The sequence below is a fragment of the Ceratina calcarata genome, unplaced genomic scaffold, assembly GCF_001652005.2.
Source record: "Ceratina calcarata isolate Rehan_Ccalc_2016 unplaced genomic scaffold, ASM165200v1 scaffold473.2, whole genome shotgun sequence".
NCBI lineage: Eukaryota > Metazoa > Arthropoda > Insecta > Hymenoptera > Apidae > Ceratina > Ceratina calcarata.
The window spans coordinates 2,790-16,075 of NW_017171460.1; the positions used below are offsets into that span (position 1 = coordinate 2,790).

The 13,286-nt window shown below is 37.4% G+C and overlaps 3 protein-coding genes across 3 annotated transcripts in view; 2 read left to right on the top strand and 1 right to left on the bottom strand.

Moving 5' to 3' along the window:
• Positions 1-13,286, top strand: part of pasi1 (septate junction component pasiflora 1) — a 16,101-nt gene that overhangs the window by 1,485 nt on the left and 1,330 nt on the right. The window lies entirely within an intron of this gene.
• Positions 840-3,784, top strand: LOC108627514 (uncharacterized). Its single transcript, XM_026815634.1, has 5 exons — positions 840-1,388; positions 1,562-1,857; positions 1,980-2,173; positions 2,246-2,486; positions 2,576-3,784. Exons 1-5 carry the CDS (start codon positions 1,257-1,259, stop codon positions 3,138-3,140), a joined length of 1,428 nt encoding a protein of 475 aa, XP_026671435.1. The 5' UTR covers positions 840-1,256; the 3' UTR covers positions 3,141-3,784.
• Positions 4,648-8,370, bottom strand: LOC113464664 (uncharacterized). Its single transcript, XM_026815633.1, has 7 exons — positions 8,263-8,370; positions 7,989-8,098; positions 6,629-6,741; positions 5,871-6,508; positions 5,648-5,797; positions 5,536-5,584; positions 4,648-5,475 (listed from the first exon to the last, which is right to left on the bottom strand). The coding sequence occupies exons 4-7, from the start codon at positions 5,946-5,948 to the stop codon at positions 5,243-5,245; spliced, it is 510 nt and encodes a 169-aa protein (XP_026671434.1). The 5' UTR covers positions 5,949-6,508; positions 6,629-6,741; positions 7,989-8,098; positions 8,263-8,370; the 3' UTR covers positions 4,648-5,242.

Here is a 13,286-nt window from a genome sequence, read left to right on the forward strand (position 1 = left end):
ATTTGTAAACAATTTTTTATGTCTCGTACAAATAAAGAGAAGCAGATTAATTCACATACCTTTTTCAAGTAGGTTTCACAATATCTTTCATTAGAATTTAATCTTTGGAATTGGGCATACTTTCATTTATTGACAATTTTCGTTCTTTCGGAGTTGATTTACACAAAATTAGCAGACAATATAATAAAAAGTAGAGACTTCGAGCTTTAATGTACTACAATGTATGTTAACAATGAAGTAATTCGGTTCATTATATACGAAATTATTAGCAATTGAATTTTAAGAATATTTCTCGTTAGAATACAATCTTTAAGGTGTGAATACACTAGGAAATAACTTGCGATATTTTTTGAGACAGCAATTTGTAGAAGTATCTACACTGGTCTGCAAATATTGATGCAACTCACTCTTTTAAATGTAGATTAACTTGGGCAGTAATTAGGGTACACTTTGACAAGTCAATCAAGAAACATTGATAAAAAACACAATGATTTATTCTGTACTCTTAACACAAAAATTAGTAAAATACAGGGTGTTCCGGAAAGATTGTTAGAGCCGAAAATGGCAGATAGGGAGGAGCATTGTGAACAACAATTTCCTTTGGCAAAATACAAAATGGGGCTTGGTTACCGAGTTATTAACGAAAAACACGGACCAATCAGAGCGCTCGGTTGAGGCGGTCTCCGTTTCGGGAGCGCTGGCTCGGAGTCAGGCGGCCGGCTTTTCTCGCGTTTGAACAAGCGCTCCGCTCAGTACGAAGCGTTTTAAGAAAATGACGAATAACAAACTACATGAACCAAGTATATGCTTAAACAAATAAAAATGCCAACAGTGAAAGAAGCACCAAGAGGTCATAGCGGTCTTCTTTATTACTGCCTAATTTAAATATTGAGTTAGGTTTGATTTGAAAGTCGATTTCCATCACAAAGGAAAAACGCCAACCATACATTTAAGTCATACATACACATTACACACAATACATGCATACATAGTGTCAGCATGATTCAACGCAATTTTTAATTTTATATACAGCGTATGAAATTGAAGACTATCGTTAATTGCAAATTGTTGTTTCCGTCAAATCGTTGAAAACTGAATTCGATCTTTTTATAAATTATCCATGGAAGCGCGTGGCTCACTTCAACGCTCAATCACCCCTTCCCCACAGCAAACTTAACCAATTAACTTCTAATTGAATAATAAATCTTTTTTTTAAATCAGGGGAATGTTTGATCGCTCGGAACGATTCCTTAGTCATGTCTCAAGTTTGTCCGTCGTCGTCACATCAGTTGGTTGCAGCTACGGTAGCTTTCCGTCGAGCTCGACGTAAATTCCCCAAAAATTATGGTTTGTGCTGTAACGTTGAAGAAACAACAAAATCTGAGAAAGTAATCATCTAATAGACGTTTTCTAATCTTCCTTGGTATTTTCATACTGTCATAAATTTAAGCATTACGATCAAAATATAAATATCTGTTCTTTGAACTACTATACTGTTGCAAAAGTATTACTGACATTGGGAACTTTCACTGATAATATTCTTAACATTACTTGGAATCAGACGGAAAGCGTTAGTGAAAATGAAGACCAAAACGAACAAGAGACTTCACAATTTTCATCGGGAAAATGTTCGAATGGAAGACCACATCGCGTTGTCGAAGCGAAGATACTTTGGAATGACGAGTGCGGGGAAAACGGTTCGATCAAGGAAAACTTCCTTCAGAAGCCAATAATCTGCAGTTGTTGTCGTAAACGCAATCAGTGTAGCGCCGGAGACACGCTCGACATCGTTCCCAGTAAAGAATACAATGGAATCGCGAAGAAAACCGAGGTTTCTAAATCGGATCAATTAGAAAAGTAGAGTAAACATTAATTTTTATACCCAAATCAATTTTCCTACTAGGGTAACTCTAGAGACAATTAATTATCCATTAACATTTTTTACACTTCTGCCTCGGACAATTTCTTCCTTTTTATAGTTGCGATACGAAAACAATGAGAAGTTTTGTAATGGAATCGGTAAATTTTGGTCGGGCCCGTAGTTCATGTTCACATCCACAAAGGCGAAGTCTGAAGGAGTCTTCGGTCAAACTAGGTTCCGTCAATCTTCTATATGACAGAGATCAGAACGAAGTGGACAATGTCAAAAGTACTGATTCGCCCGAGAGGCGAAGTAGGTAGAAATTGCTTTCTTAACTCGCCAAATTACTAGTATATGTTTGTGGAAATAATTTCTCCCGTTCAGAGTGTACCACGGAGAATCGTGACTCTAACACTGAAGGAAGGGTTTACAAGTCGATTAATCATAATTCCCGATGCACGTTCGCCATGCAGAAAGATAATTCGTCCAGTAATTCGCGTTCTTGCAATCACTGCGTAAAGCATTCTAATCTTGATTTGTTACGACCTCGCCAGGGTTGCCATCAGAGTCGGCACCGTTGCTGTCACTCTCACCATTGCCATCATTGTTGCGAGAATGAATGCGGGTTGATATACAATATATTTTGTTTTGAAATTAGGTTGCACTTCGTTTTAAAGCAAGTCCTATAGTTCTACTTGAAATTTTTTATAACAGTTGTTCATCGAAGGAAACGCGTCTCAACTCGGAGACCTGCCTCTGTGCCGCAAAAAATACCAACAATCATACAAGACGTTGTCGCCAGGAGCACGGCACACGTGATACAATTTGCAGCTGCAACTATTGCGCGAAAGATTCGGAGAAAATCTCGGCTATGCAAGAATTAAACGACGAGGAACTAGATGATTCCGTGGGTACGATCAATCACAAGGACTCCCTGTGCATTTTAGTCGAAAAGTACAAGGCTAATAAGAAATGCAAACACAAATCATACTTTGGCGAGGCCGAATTGGCAAACGAGCGCGTTAAAGACGAATGCAACAAATCGTTCACGTCGGAGACCACTTGTCAGATGGATGAGATCAACGTGACCGGAAAGCGGGGCGGAAAGTACTCGAACAACATTAATTGTCGCGCGTCGATGGGGAAAGCGTGTAGACACGAGTGCAGGCAAATCTTCAGAGAGGGTGAGCGCAACGATTTCAAGAATCTGAAGTCTCGTTTAATAAAGACCGGTACATGTTACTCCGCAAAAGGCACGCCTTGGAGACACACGTTTTAGATTCTCAAGAAAGTATCTGTCCCGTGCGTTTAGTTTTGTTCACACATTATTTGTGATTCACACGTTTGTTAGATATTCATTTTTTTTGTACAAGCTATTAATAATAGGTGTACAGGTAAATTTTTTATTGATTACTATGGTTACAATCTGGAAAGAAATTCCAATTTGACAAGAGGACAAAATCTTCGCGTGATTTCGTGTTCTATACAGGAGAATGCGTTGTATGTTTTACAAATTTTCATTAAACATAGATGCCATGTAAAGTTTTTCAACGGACTTTCATTCTAATTTTCAATTTCGCGTCCTTCGCTCGAAGAGGAATGAAGAACGAAAGAGAGGATGGTGCGAGCAGAAATTTAATTCCGACGTTCGTGTACTGCTCTAGAAGCTTATTTTTAAAAGTATATCACGCTAATAAAGTTAATAAACTTATTTTGGAAGTATATTGCTTTAATAAAGCGAATAAATGAGTGCATTTATATCATTCCGCGACATCGTCTGCTGTGGCACTGGCCTCTTGGGCATCATTTGGTCCCTTTTCCGTTTCTTTTGTCTCCTCCCCTACCTCATCCGCCACCTCTACCTCTTTTGTCTGCACCCCTTCCTGCTGCTTCTCCTCTTCCTGCGTTTTCTCTTCCGGCTCTTCTGCGGTCTCTTTTTGTTCTTCATCTGCTTCTTTCGTTTCTTCATCTTCTTTCTCCTCTTCCTTTTCCTCTAGTTTTTCCTCCTCCATCTTCTCTTTCGTTATACTCGCTATAAAAGATCACGTTGCGAGTAGATTTACGCGCTGCGTGTACGTGTACAGAAATGATCAATTTTTCCCAACCTTCATCACCTTCCTCTTCCAATTCCGACTGCAGTTCTGGGCTCGTCGCCAATTCCTCCGTCGTCGGTTCAACCTCCGACACCTGCAACTCTTCCGTGTCGTCCATCTCTTCCACTAAATCTTCCTCCGCGTATTCTTTCAGCTCTGGCTCTCTTGGACGATATTTAGGTTTAAGAGGTAGGGGCGGTGTTGTGGGTAAGGCTACTTCTTCCTCTATTTTCGATTAATAATATCAGCTCTAACGTTACTTTAGATTCTTAAGGTAGTAACGCAGACGTAAGAATTACCGTTCAGAATTGACTCAAACTTAACATATGTATAGATAAACTGTAATATAAAAGTGAATCAGTTAAATTTTTGTGTATCTAGGACACGTGAGAAAAAAATTATCAGCTTTTTCTTTCTCGAGCGTTTAACATTGAGTTTTATGGAAAAACTCGGTTTCCTCAAAATTATGAAAAAAACTACCATTCAGATTTTAATGAAACTTTGCATGATCTGAGCATCAGATTACTTTACAAGGTAAGGAACATTTTGAATGTTTAAGAACAATGCGGCAGTGCCTATGAGCTGAGTAATTCATTGATTTATATAAAACACATACAAGATTCAGATGATGTGGCAACGTCGCGCATCGTTTGAATTCTATTGTATGGAAGTATATGTAGGATATAAAAACTAATTTATGATATTGAAATAAAGAATAATTTATTTGGTTAGGATTTGATTTGAGGATAATTTCAACTCAAGCATAAAGCCGCCCTACAAACGTCTGTTATAGTCCGCGACGTTGCCACATCTAAACACTAAACTAGTCAAACGCGGGAATTCGCTAGTTTGACTAGACGAGTTTCTGCGTTACTACCTTAAGCAAAATTGTCACTCACTCTCTTCCTCGTACTCTTCTTCTTCATCAAATTCACCGGGTTCGAAGACATCTAATGTGTTATCAGTGCATAATTACGTAAAATACCTAATCGTGTTCTGTTAATTCTATGTCATACCTTCCTTAATTATTCGCGACCTTCTCATACGTTCTTTGAAAGCCATTTGCAGCTTTGTACTTGTGGCCATCAGTTCCTCTCGAGTACCGTATTCTGGGATTTCTCCGTGTAACGTCACCGACTCAAAAATTCTTTGATGCAACTTGTCAATAATAGCTTCGGTCACCAATGACTTCGTTGATTCTAGCTTTTGCACGTCATAGCAACGCTTCCTCGTACGATATTTCCTATAGGCTTTCTGCCAATCGAAGAAAACTTAACTGCCTTAATTATTATAGTATCAAATAGTTCTTGCTACGAAGTACATATACTGAAGATGAGTAACTGAAAAGAGCATTAATTTTGTTTGTTAATGTTACTTGAATAATTGTAGCAGCCTCGTTGGCCTTTTCCATCGTCAATCCCGAGTCTTCGTACATCATTTCCATCCAAGCGACCGCTTGAATGGCCTCTTCTGGTTCCAATATGCGTTCATCCTTCTTAAGGAACTCGTCCTCTGCGCCAGCTGAAAAGTTTTCAAAAATATCTAAACATGTATCTGAAATTCACGTAATTACAATCTTACGAGCGTCGATCCTTAGATTCCTTCTGATGTAGTATCCACGATAGGCAAACTACACGAAAGGGTAATTAAACGTCTGTTGTTGAAACGTTGAATTCGAGCCAGAAATCATTACTTTAACGTGTTTAGCGGCTTTGGAGATTTCCGCCTGCGTGGCACCGGCCTTCCTTAGGATGTCAAGCGTGTTCACAACCGCTCTTTGCCATTGTACCTTCCCCTGGGCTTCGTTCAGTGCCATCCTCTCGTAGTGTCCACGGAACGCAGCCTAATTATAATTATCTATGTATATTAATTATGCTACGCTTAAGTTAGGAGAGTTGATAGTTGTAATTTCTGACTTGTATCACTGTGGCAGCGCGTTCTGCGTCCTCACGCGTCGCGCCCGTAGCTTCGAGGATAGTTCTTATCGATGTCATGGATTTTTCATCGCAAGTAGGGTCTACACTTGAAGCAGTTTACACAGAAATAATAAAATTAAGATTTGTCATTTTACGTTATACACTCCCCTCGTATTTCTCCGAATAATCAAAGACACAAATACGCCGCTGCATTTCAGTAAAACATTTTTACAATCTCTCAGGCTTATTACGTACTCAACGTAACCACCTCGTATAAAGTATACACGATTTTATCGAACCCAGTTATCAAGTCGTTTCTTAGTTTCTGACTTTAATGCATGCTTCCGCTGGCATTAATCAGTTTCATCAAGGTTTGTTCCCCGTAGGAACGAGCAGTTCTGTCTTGCGAATCGTTGAAACTTTCATCAGTATGAACCGTGATTACCAACCAGCAGCAGCATATCTTTATTCCCTTAGTATTTTACAACTTCACCCTCGAACGAGCTCCCCTTAAAGAGGTCTGCTTAAAAACGTTACGTTTACCAGTTCTCTTTTTACGATTCATTCGCCGTTTCCTTACCTTCGCATACTTGTACCGGTTGCATGTCCACTGCATCCAAATACTCGCGGAATGCTTTCTACCAAAAGGAAGAATAAAAGAATAGAAGAAATAAAAGAGATAATATAAAATAGTGTAAATAAATAATATAAACAGAATGTAATTAGATAAATAGCCGGTAAGTGATAATTAATTTTACTTGAATTTTTGGAGCCGCGACGGTAATCTGCTCTAAAGTGAAACCGGATCGATAAAGTAACGATAGGATGGCCTGACTGCCCAGTAGAATGTTGTTCACGACTTGAACCGCAACTAGAATCGTAATTGTTTAGTGTGATTACTTGTGTCGAAATAGAAAAGACTAAAGACAAAGCTTCTCGACGAAAAACTTTTTGAAGCACGATCCTCGGAGAAGAGAGAAATGTACTTTTCGTGTTTTCGCGCGTGATTAGAAGCGTATCGACATATTCGGAGATAAAGAAGATCAGGTTAGCAGGTTGTGACCGGAGAACCTGTTTCCAATTACAAAATCAATTATTAATTGTTCACTGAATTAATAAGAATAACGAAATTGAAAGAATTTTAATTATTAGACAATAATATTTAGTTTGATACATATTTCGAATTTTAAAATGACTTTTGAAGAATAGATGTTGTTTCCTCTTTTAAAGAAGAGGTAATGAAACATTATATTAATAAACTTAGAAGTTATATTGATGCGTGAGTCAATTCATTTAATGCTAAACATGATTTCGACACAACTCCTTAAGGGATCTACCCAGTGTGAAATTAAAAAAAATCGAATATTTTTTTGCATTTTTCGAAAGTTTATACCTTCAAAAATATCATACAAAAATTTCAAGCTTTGATTTCAACTAGTTTCCGAGTGGCAGCCTTCTACTAGTATTAATATAAGTAATAATGTAATAGTTAATACTTTAAACACGTTTTTTTCGAAATGGTATTTTTCAAATTTGCTGGCGCTATGACTTAATGACCAATTATCCGATTAACTTGAAATTTTAACAGAGTGTTCTAGACATGCTTTATTATTGAATGATATAGGATATTATTGATTGGATGAAAACTGTAATTTTGGCAACAAAAACACGACAAATTTTTTTAGGAAAAATCGAAAAATTTCTTAAGAACTCCGCCATTTTGTCAGATTTCAACATTTTTCGGATATCCTAGATCATACAACGGAGAATACGTTCTTTGTCTTTTCTATAGCGAACTGTACGGTGTCAGCATTCGAGGTACTTTTTTTTGGCGTCTCGGGAGATAGCGCATAACTTGGTCGCCTTCAGTTATTTTTATATGAGAAAATTATTTTATACAGTTCATTTATAGGTAAATACATCCATGAAGTTTAAAAAAATTCCGTAGAATATTTTTCTTAAAAAAAATTCCCAAAAATGAGCTAAAGTTTAGGCGGTCACACTGGGAAGGCCCCTTAACTTGATTGCCTTAATTTGCAATAGATTCTTAAATTGCAATGGTACATCTCTTTCATTATCAAGAGTTAAATGTGAAAACATATTTATAATAATACTTACTTCACGCGAAATGTCAGTGCATAATTCTCGCAGTCCTTCCGGTACTTTATATATGTGTTTAGCCTCGTGCTTTTGAAGTATCACATTCATTTTCGAAGTTTGCTCACCGTCTAAACGTGAGAGACAAATAAAGAGAGATTTTGCTTTAAAAAATTAATTTCCTATCGGCTACGATGGTTTAGATATTGCACCCGATTTTTCATGCAGTCGCGCGAGGCGAAATGTAATTCTCATTTGTTTTAGGGGGCGTATGGTGACCATGTTCAATTCATACTTTAATTAAATATCCGGTGAGATTGAAACGTCAAGCTGTCCATATTCACTAGGTTCAGTTTAGGATGTGTATACCCATGACACCTAGAACTAAAATATCATTCGTATTTCACGCTGATGCATGTTCTGCTATCCACCATATTGTGTTTCGTCTCTCAAATTCACAAATAATTCAATTATTTTCAACAAGTCGTTAGCGTGATCCATGAATAGTTCCGAAGCTTGTTCATTTTTACAGTGTTCTTCCAATAATTTATTTTTTTTATATGAAACTGAAATTTTTCACTCGACAAGCAACACAGAACCGTACTTTTATTCGATAATACAATCTGGTATTTGTACACGGTATTAAAAAATGTTATGACTATTGAGGATTCATTCTATCGATAGTAATCAAATAATATGAAATTTTGACCTTGTTGATGTTAGTTATGAACACGGTAAAATTTTCAGTGAAATCTGTTAATGCTATTGCGAGCTACAGAAGTTTACAACTCGGGTTAAGATCTCGAAGATTGCTGATTTTGAACGTGTGCTATTTTCGACCTTACTCCGTAACTTTGACTCTGCAACTCGTAATCAAGTTAACTAATTTCAATAAAACCTTTATCGTATTACAAATCGTGATAAAAAAAAGTTGGAGGAAGCGACTTTTACTTTTTTGTTCACGACTTCAAACTTCCAGTTGTAACCTTGTTAACATTTAACATTTTATACATCCTGTAGTAATTGACCCTCTAATTTCACAAAAAGATATCAAATCGTACGTATAAGTTTTGAAAGCAGTTGTTTTGATTTAAAGGGTGTTTGAATACTTTCTACACCCACTGTACGTAAAGCAAGGGCTGTAGCATTGGTAGCCGACACGGTTCCGTTCAAAACGCAATTGTGCCGGCAGGTGTAAGTCAGAATGCTGTTTCCTGAGAACTTTATGCCGGGTACGCGATGGTTCGAGAAAGGTTTACCGCAACCAACCGGTTCGTAACTTTCAGGTTCGAGATGGTTCGGGAAGGACGCAACCGGGTTCATTTTCCGGATTTTCCAGCGTTGTCTGACGACGAATAATTAACGGTGTCGTAATTAAACCGGTGCAAATAAGAGAATAATTGAATTCTTTACAATTGTAGTTACTATCTTACCTGTCCTTCTTGAATTTAGCCGACGGTTTTCCCAGTTCAATAAAATTAAAAATTTCGTACCTGCATATACATATAAATACGCATGGCGAGCTTTCATACCGATACTGTTTTTCCACGTCTAAACCTCTTATCAAAGAGAATTATCTTAACTCAGATACAGTCGTCGCTGAAATCATGACAATCGAATTTGTCGTCGCGTCTCGCTGTTCTTAGTACACGTTCGTTGCGCCGTTTCTACAACGGAGTTTATATTTTTCCAGCTTTCGAGTTGATAACAAAAGTTGATTACGTGTTTGAAGACATCACGACGGTACCTCCGTGTGCATTTACTCCTTCGTTCTCTCAACGAAGTAAAAATGAAACGAAACAAGTGTGAGAATTCCTTACACATACAATAAGTGCCTGTTTTTCGATTTAAAGTTGTGCTTCTGCAATCACGTGAAGAATTGAACGATTTTCTAAAGAATTGATGTACGAAACATTTTTCCTCTGAATATACGCCTGAGGTGAAACTGAAAAACTCCGTGTAACTTGCCAAAAACCAATTCCGTAGTTATTTATCTTTACGAACTTGGAGTAGCCCTCGTGCCTAAGTAATCAGTAATTTTTCCTTAGTAATTCGGGTTACTCTAGAAATAACGGAGATATTCAAGGTAGATATACATAGTTAGTGCCCCCCCCCCCCTCGTATATAAAGCGTACCACAAATACGAATTAAATGAATTCTTTGTTTATTAATTTCAATATCGATGTCTGATTGGTAATTTCCTTCTTCTTAACGTAGGAGCAATAAAACATTTCATATAGGTAATAAACTGTTTTCTGATAATTCTTCGTTCAAATATCAATTAATTTCAAATTCGTGGGACATGCTGGTCCATTTTGGTGAAATTAATATTTGAACAGAGCTTGTATAATTTCTCGGGATTTGCGGAATTATCTGATTAATTATTACATTTTATTCTCTGATATATTATTCGGAATAATATTATTCATTCGATTCTCATTAAATATTGTACCAATCGAGCTTTCCTGTACGTACTACTCCTGTTTAATTAAATACCGTCAATAGTTTGAATAGTATATTAATTGTAATTGTAAAATACGTAGGTAGAATAATAACAGAATATTCGATAAACTGCGGGTCCAATATTTCGAATAAGTGAAATAGACACATGAGTTTGAAATACGAAATATACTTTTAACTCAGAATTTCTTTATAAAATAACATTGGAATTATTTGTTGACCATTAAAACAAAACTGGTATTCTTCTATTACTTATTCAAGCACTTATATAGATATACTCACAAATTGATTGGTTGCAAGTTTCACGTATTGATTGTTTGTCTAAGATATCATTTCAACGAAAACGTATTCTACCTAGAGGAGTGTAAGGGTGAATACCTCAAGCTCTTATCAAGGAAACGAAACGTCTTCCACCGATCACATTAAACCGGGTACGACTTTGTCTTGCAAATCGTCCTACAAATTGCCCGTGACGAATGACCCAGCCTATCGTACAGTCACTTGTCCGGAAGACGGATTACAAGCCCCCTTTCTCTTCCGCTGTAAGTACTCTAGGTAATGATGATTTTCAGCATCATGTTACGTATTCTAACGTACAGTTCTAACAACCAAGACAAAGATCAGTTTGAATATTCAATCTTGATGTAGGCGTTAAAAAATTGCAAGATATACAAAGATATATATATATATTGTTTGTTCATTAAACCTGCAATGTTTAATGAACAAACATCTTAATATAAGAAAAATTAACCAGCATTGTATTTGAGCGCTACATAACTTCTGTCATACCTTGTGAAACTGTACATACATAGAATACTCAATTTCTCAGGATGAAAGATATTAAGGCAAAGTCAAAGTCAAATTTTCGTTGACATTTACAACAAAATGAGAAACAAGTAGCAGCGAATTGGTACCGGTACACTCGTCGTTACAAGCTACAATCTACTGTCGAATAATTACTATGGATGGAATTTAATTCTTGCTTCGGAATCACGGGAACTCGGGACCCGGGCTGTTGCGTTTCACAAATTGTTCGCTGCTTCTGTTCTTCTATTTCTACGTCACCTCGATAAGGCGAATGTTTCAAGGAAGTGATTTCAAGAAACAGCAAAGGAATTTAACCCCTTTCCGACTACACCGGTTTTCATTATAACGGAACGGTTGCTCGTTAAAATTCATTTTTTAACCTTTATTAGCCGTTTTCGCTCGATGTTAATGGAACGTAACTTCTTATTACTCCGGAACGGTTCGAGCTTATTGTTTAAAGTTTAACAATTGTTCGAGTCGTTCAACGGCGAACTTTATCGCTGATCGTTTCCTTCGAAATTATTTCCATTGACTTATAAATACGATATTCAATTAGGAACTTTCCTACTCTATCGAATTATTCCTTATTTTCTTGTTACTACACACGTAGGAATATCTCCAACATTTAAAAACTTCTCCTATTTGAGTCAATTGTATCTGCACGGACTGGTTCAACTTGCGCCAGCAAACTAGTTTAAAACGGAAAAGGCGTTGGGTTAATCAAATGGCAATGTCCAAAGTAATAGAAGATGCATGAAAAATTTCGCTCCGCAATCCAAGAAGAGGCCTGATTCATCGTTACTCCAATACTTCAAGACGATGTCGCGTTGCTAAGAACAAATTAATTATTAGGACAGAACGTCGCGGCGTGCGAATTAATTACGGAAATATAATCCGGCGTGACTTAATTAGTGAACTGAAACCATTCGCGCACGGACGGGAAGGGAAGTAAAAAGACCGGAAGTTCGTCGGGAAAGAAGAATCGCGACGGCCGGTGAAATTAATCAAAGTATGTATGTACATATGTATTTATTATTTCCTCTACGAGGTTACATAGACTCCGGTTGTTTCTTGTTTATATCTCTACTTTATTACGACTTTTCTATTCTTAAATTAATCCTACATCGAACGGGATTGTTTGTAATGTATTTGCGATTATATTTACTTATTTTCTTTCCCGCATCAATAGATTCCATAAATATTACACAATTGCAACGTGCAACGATGCTATATATATATCATAAGTATAAAAATTCTGTTTGATTTACAACGAAGTATATTGGCTCGCGGTTGGAACGGTTTAGCTGGTTTGCTATGTATACGCATCATTGATATTGGCTTTATCCGCAACGCGGTGTACGAGAATCTAAATTAGCAACGACTTGTTATTTATATCGCGACTTCGTTATTTATGGTTGCAACGCAAACTTTTTTGCCTGGCCCCACTACGGAATGTGTCGTATTTCCCGTAGGAATTTCCCGAACGGTGCCCAGATTCCGGATTATCTACAGCGATGTTCTCCGCACCGTAATCCGTGCCGACTTTTGTTTTACGATCTCGTCGAGTCCCATTCCGGCCCGGGGATAAATTCAATTGCGAAATGTGTTCGCCGTTCGTATATTCTCTAATCAGTTCACCTTGGAGAACGGTTTGTCTCCAGGACGAGAAATGAGCAGTAATTGTTTTTAAAGCGTAACTACAAATGAAAGAAGTATCTTTAAATCATTCATGCAAATACATATACACGTCCTTAAAATATTGCCCACTAGTAGGTTTACACCCTGTATACATATATATTATACAGGGTGTCCCAGAACTAGTGTTAGGCCTTGAAATGGGGTGGAGCCATGGTGATTTTAAACAACTTTTTCCTTTGCAAAAAAGTTGTCCGAGGCGTGGTAGTCGAGTTATTAACAAAAACTCTCGACGAATCAGAGCGCGAGTATACAAGGCGGGCAGGAGCGAGGTAACCGCCTCGTGCGTTGTCGCGCCCGTACGTCGCGCTCGTGACGGGAGCACAAGATGAAAGAAATGTTACATGCAAAAATGAA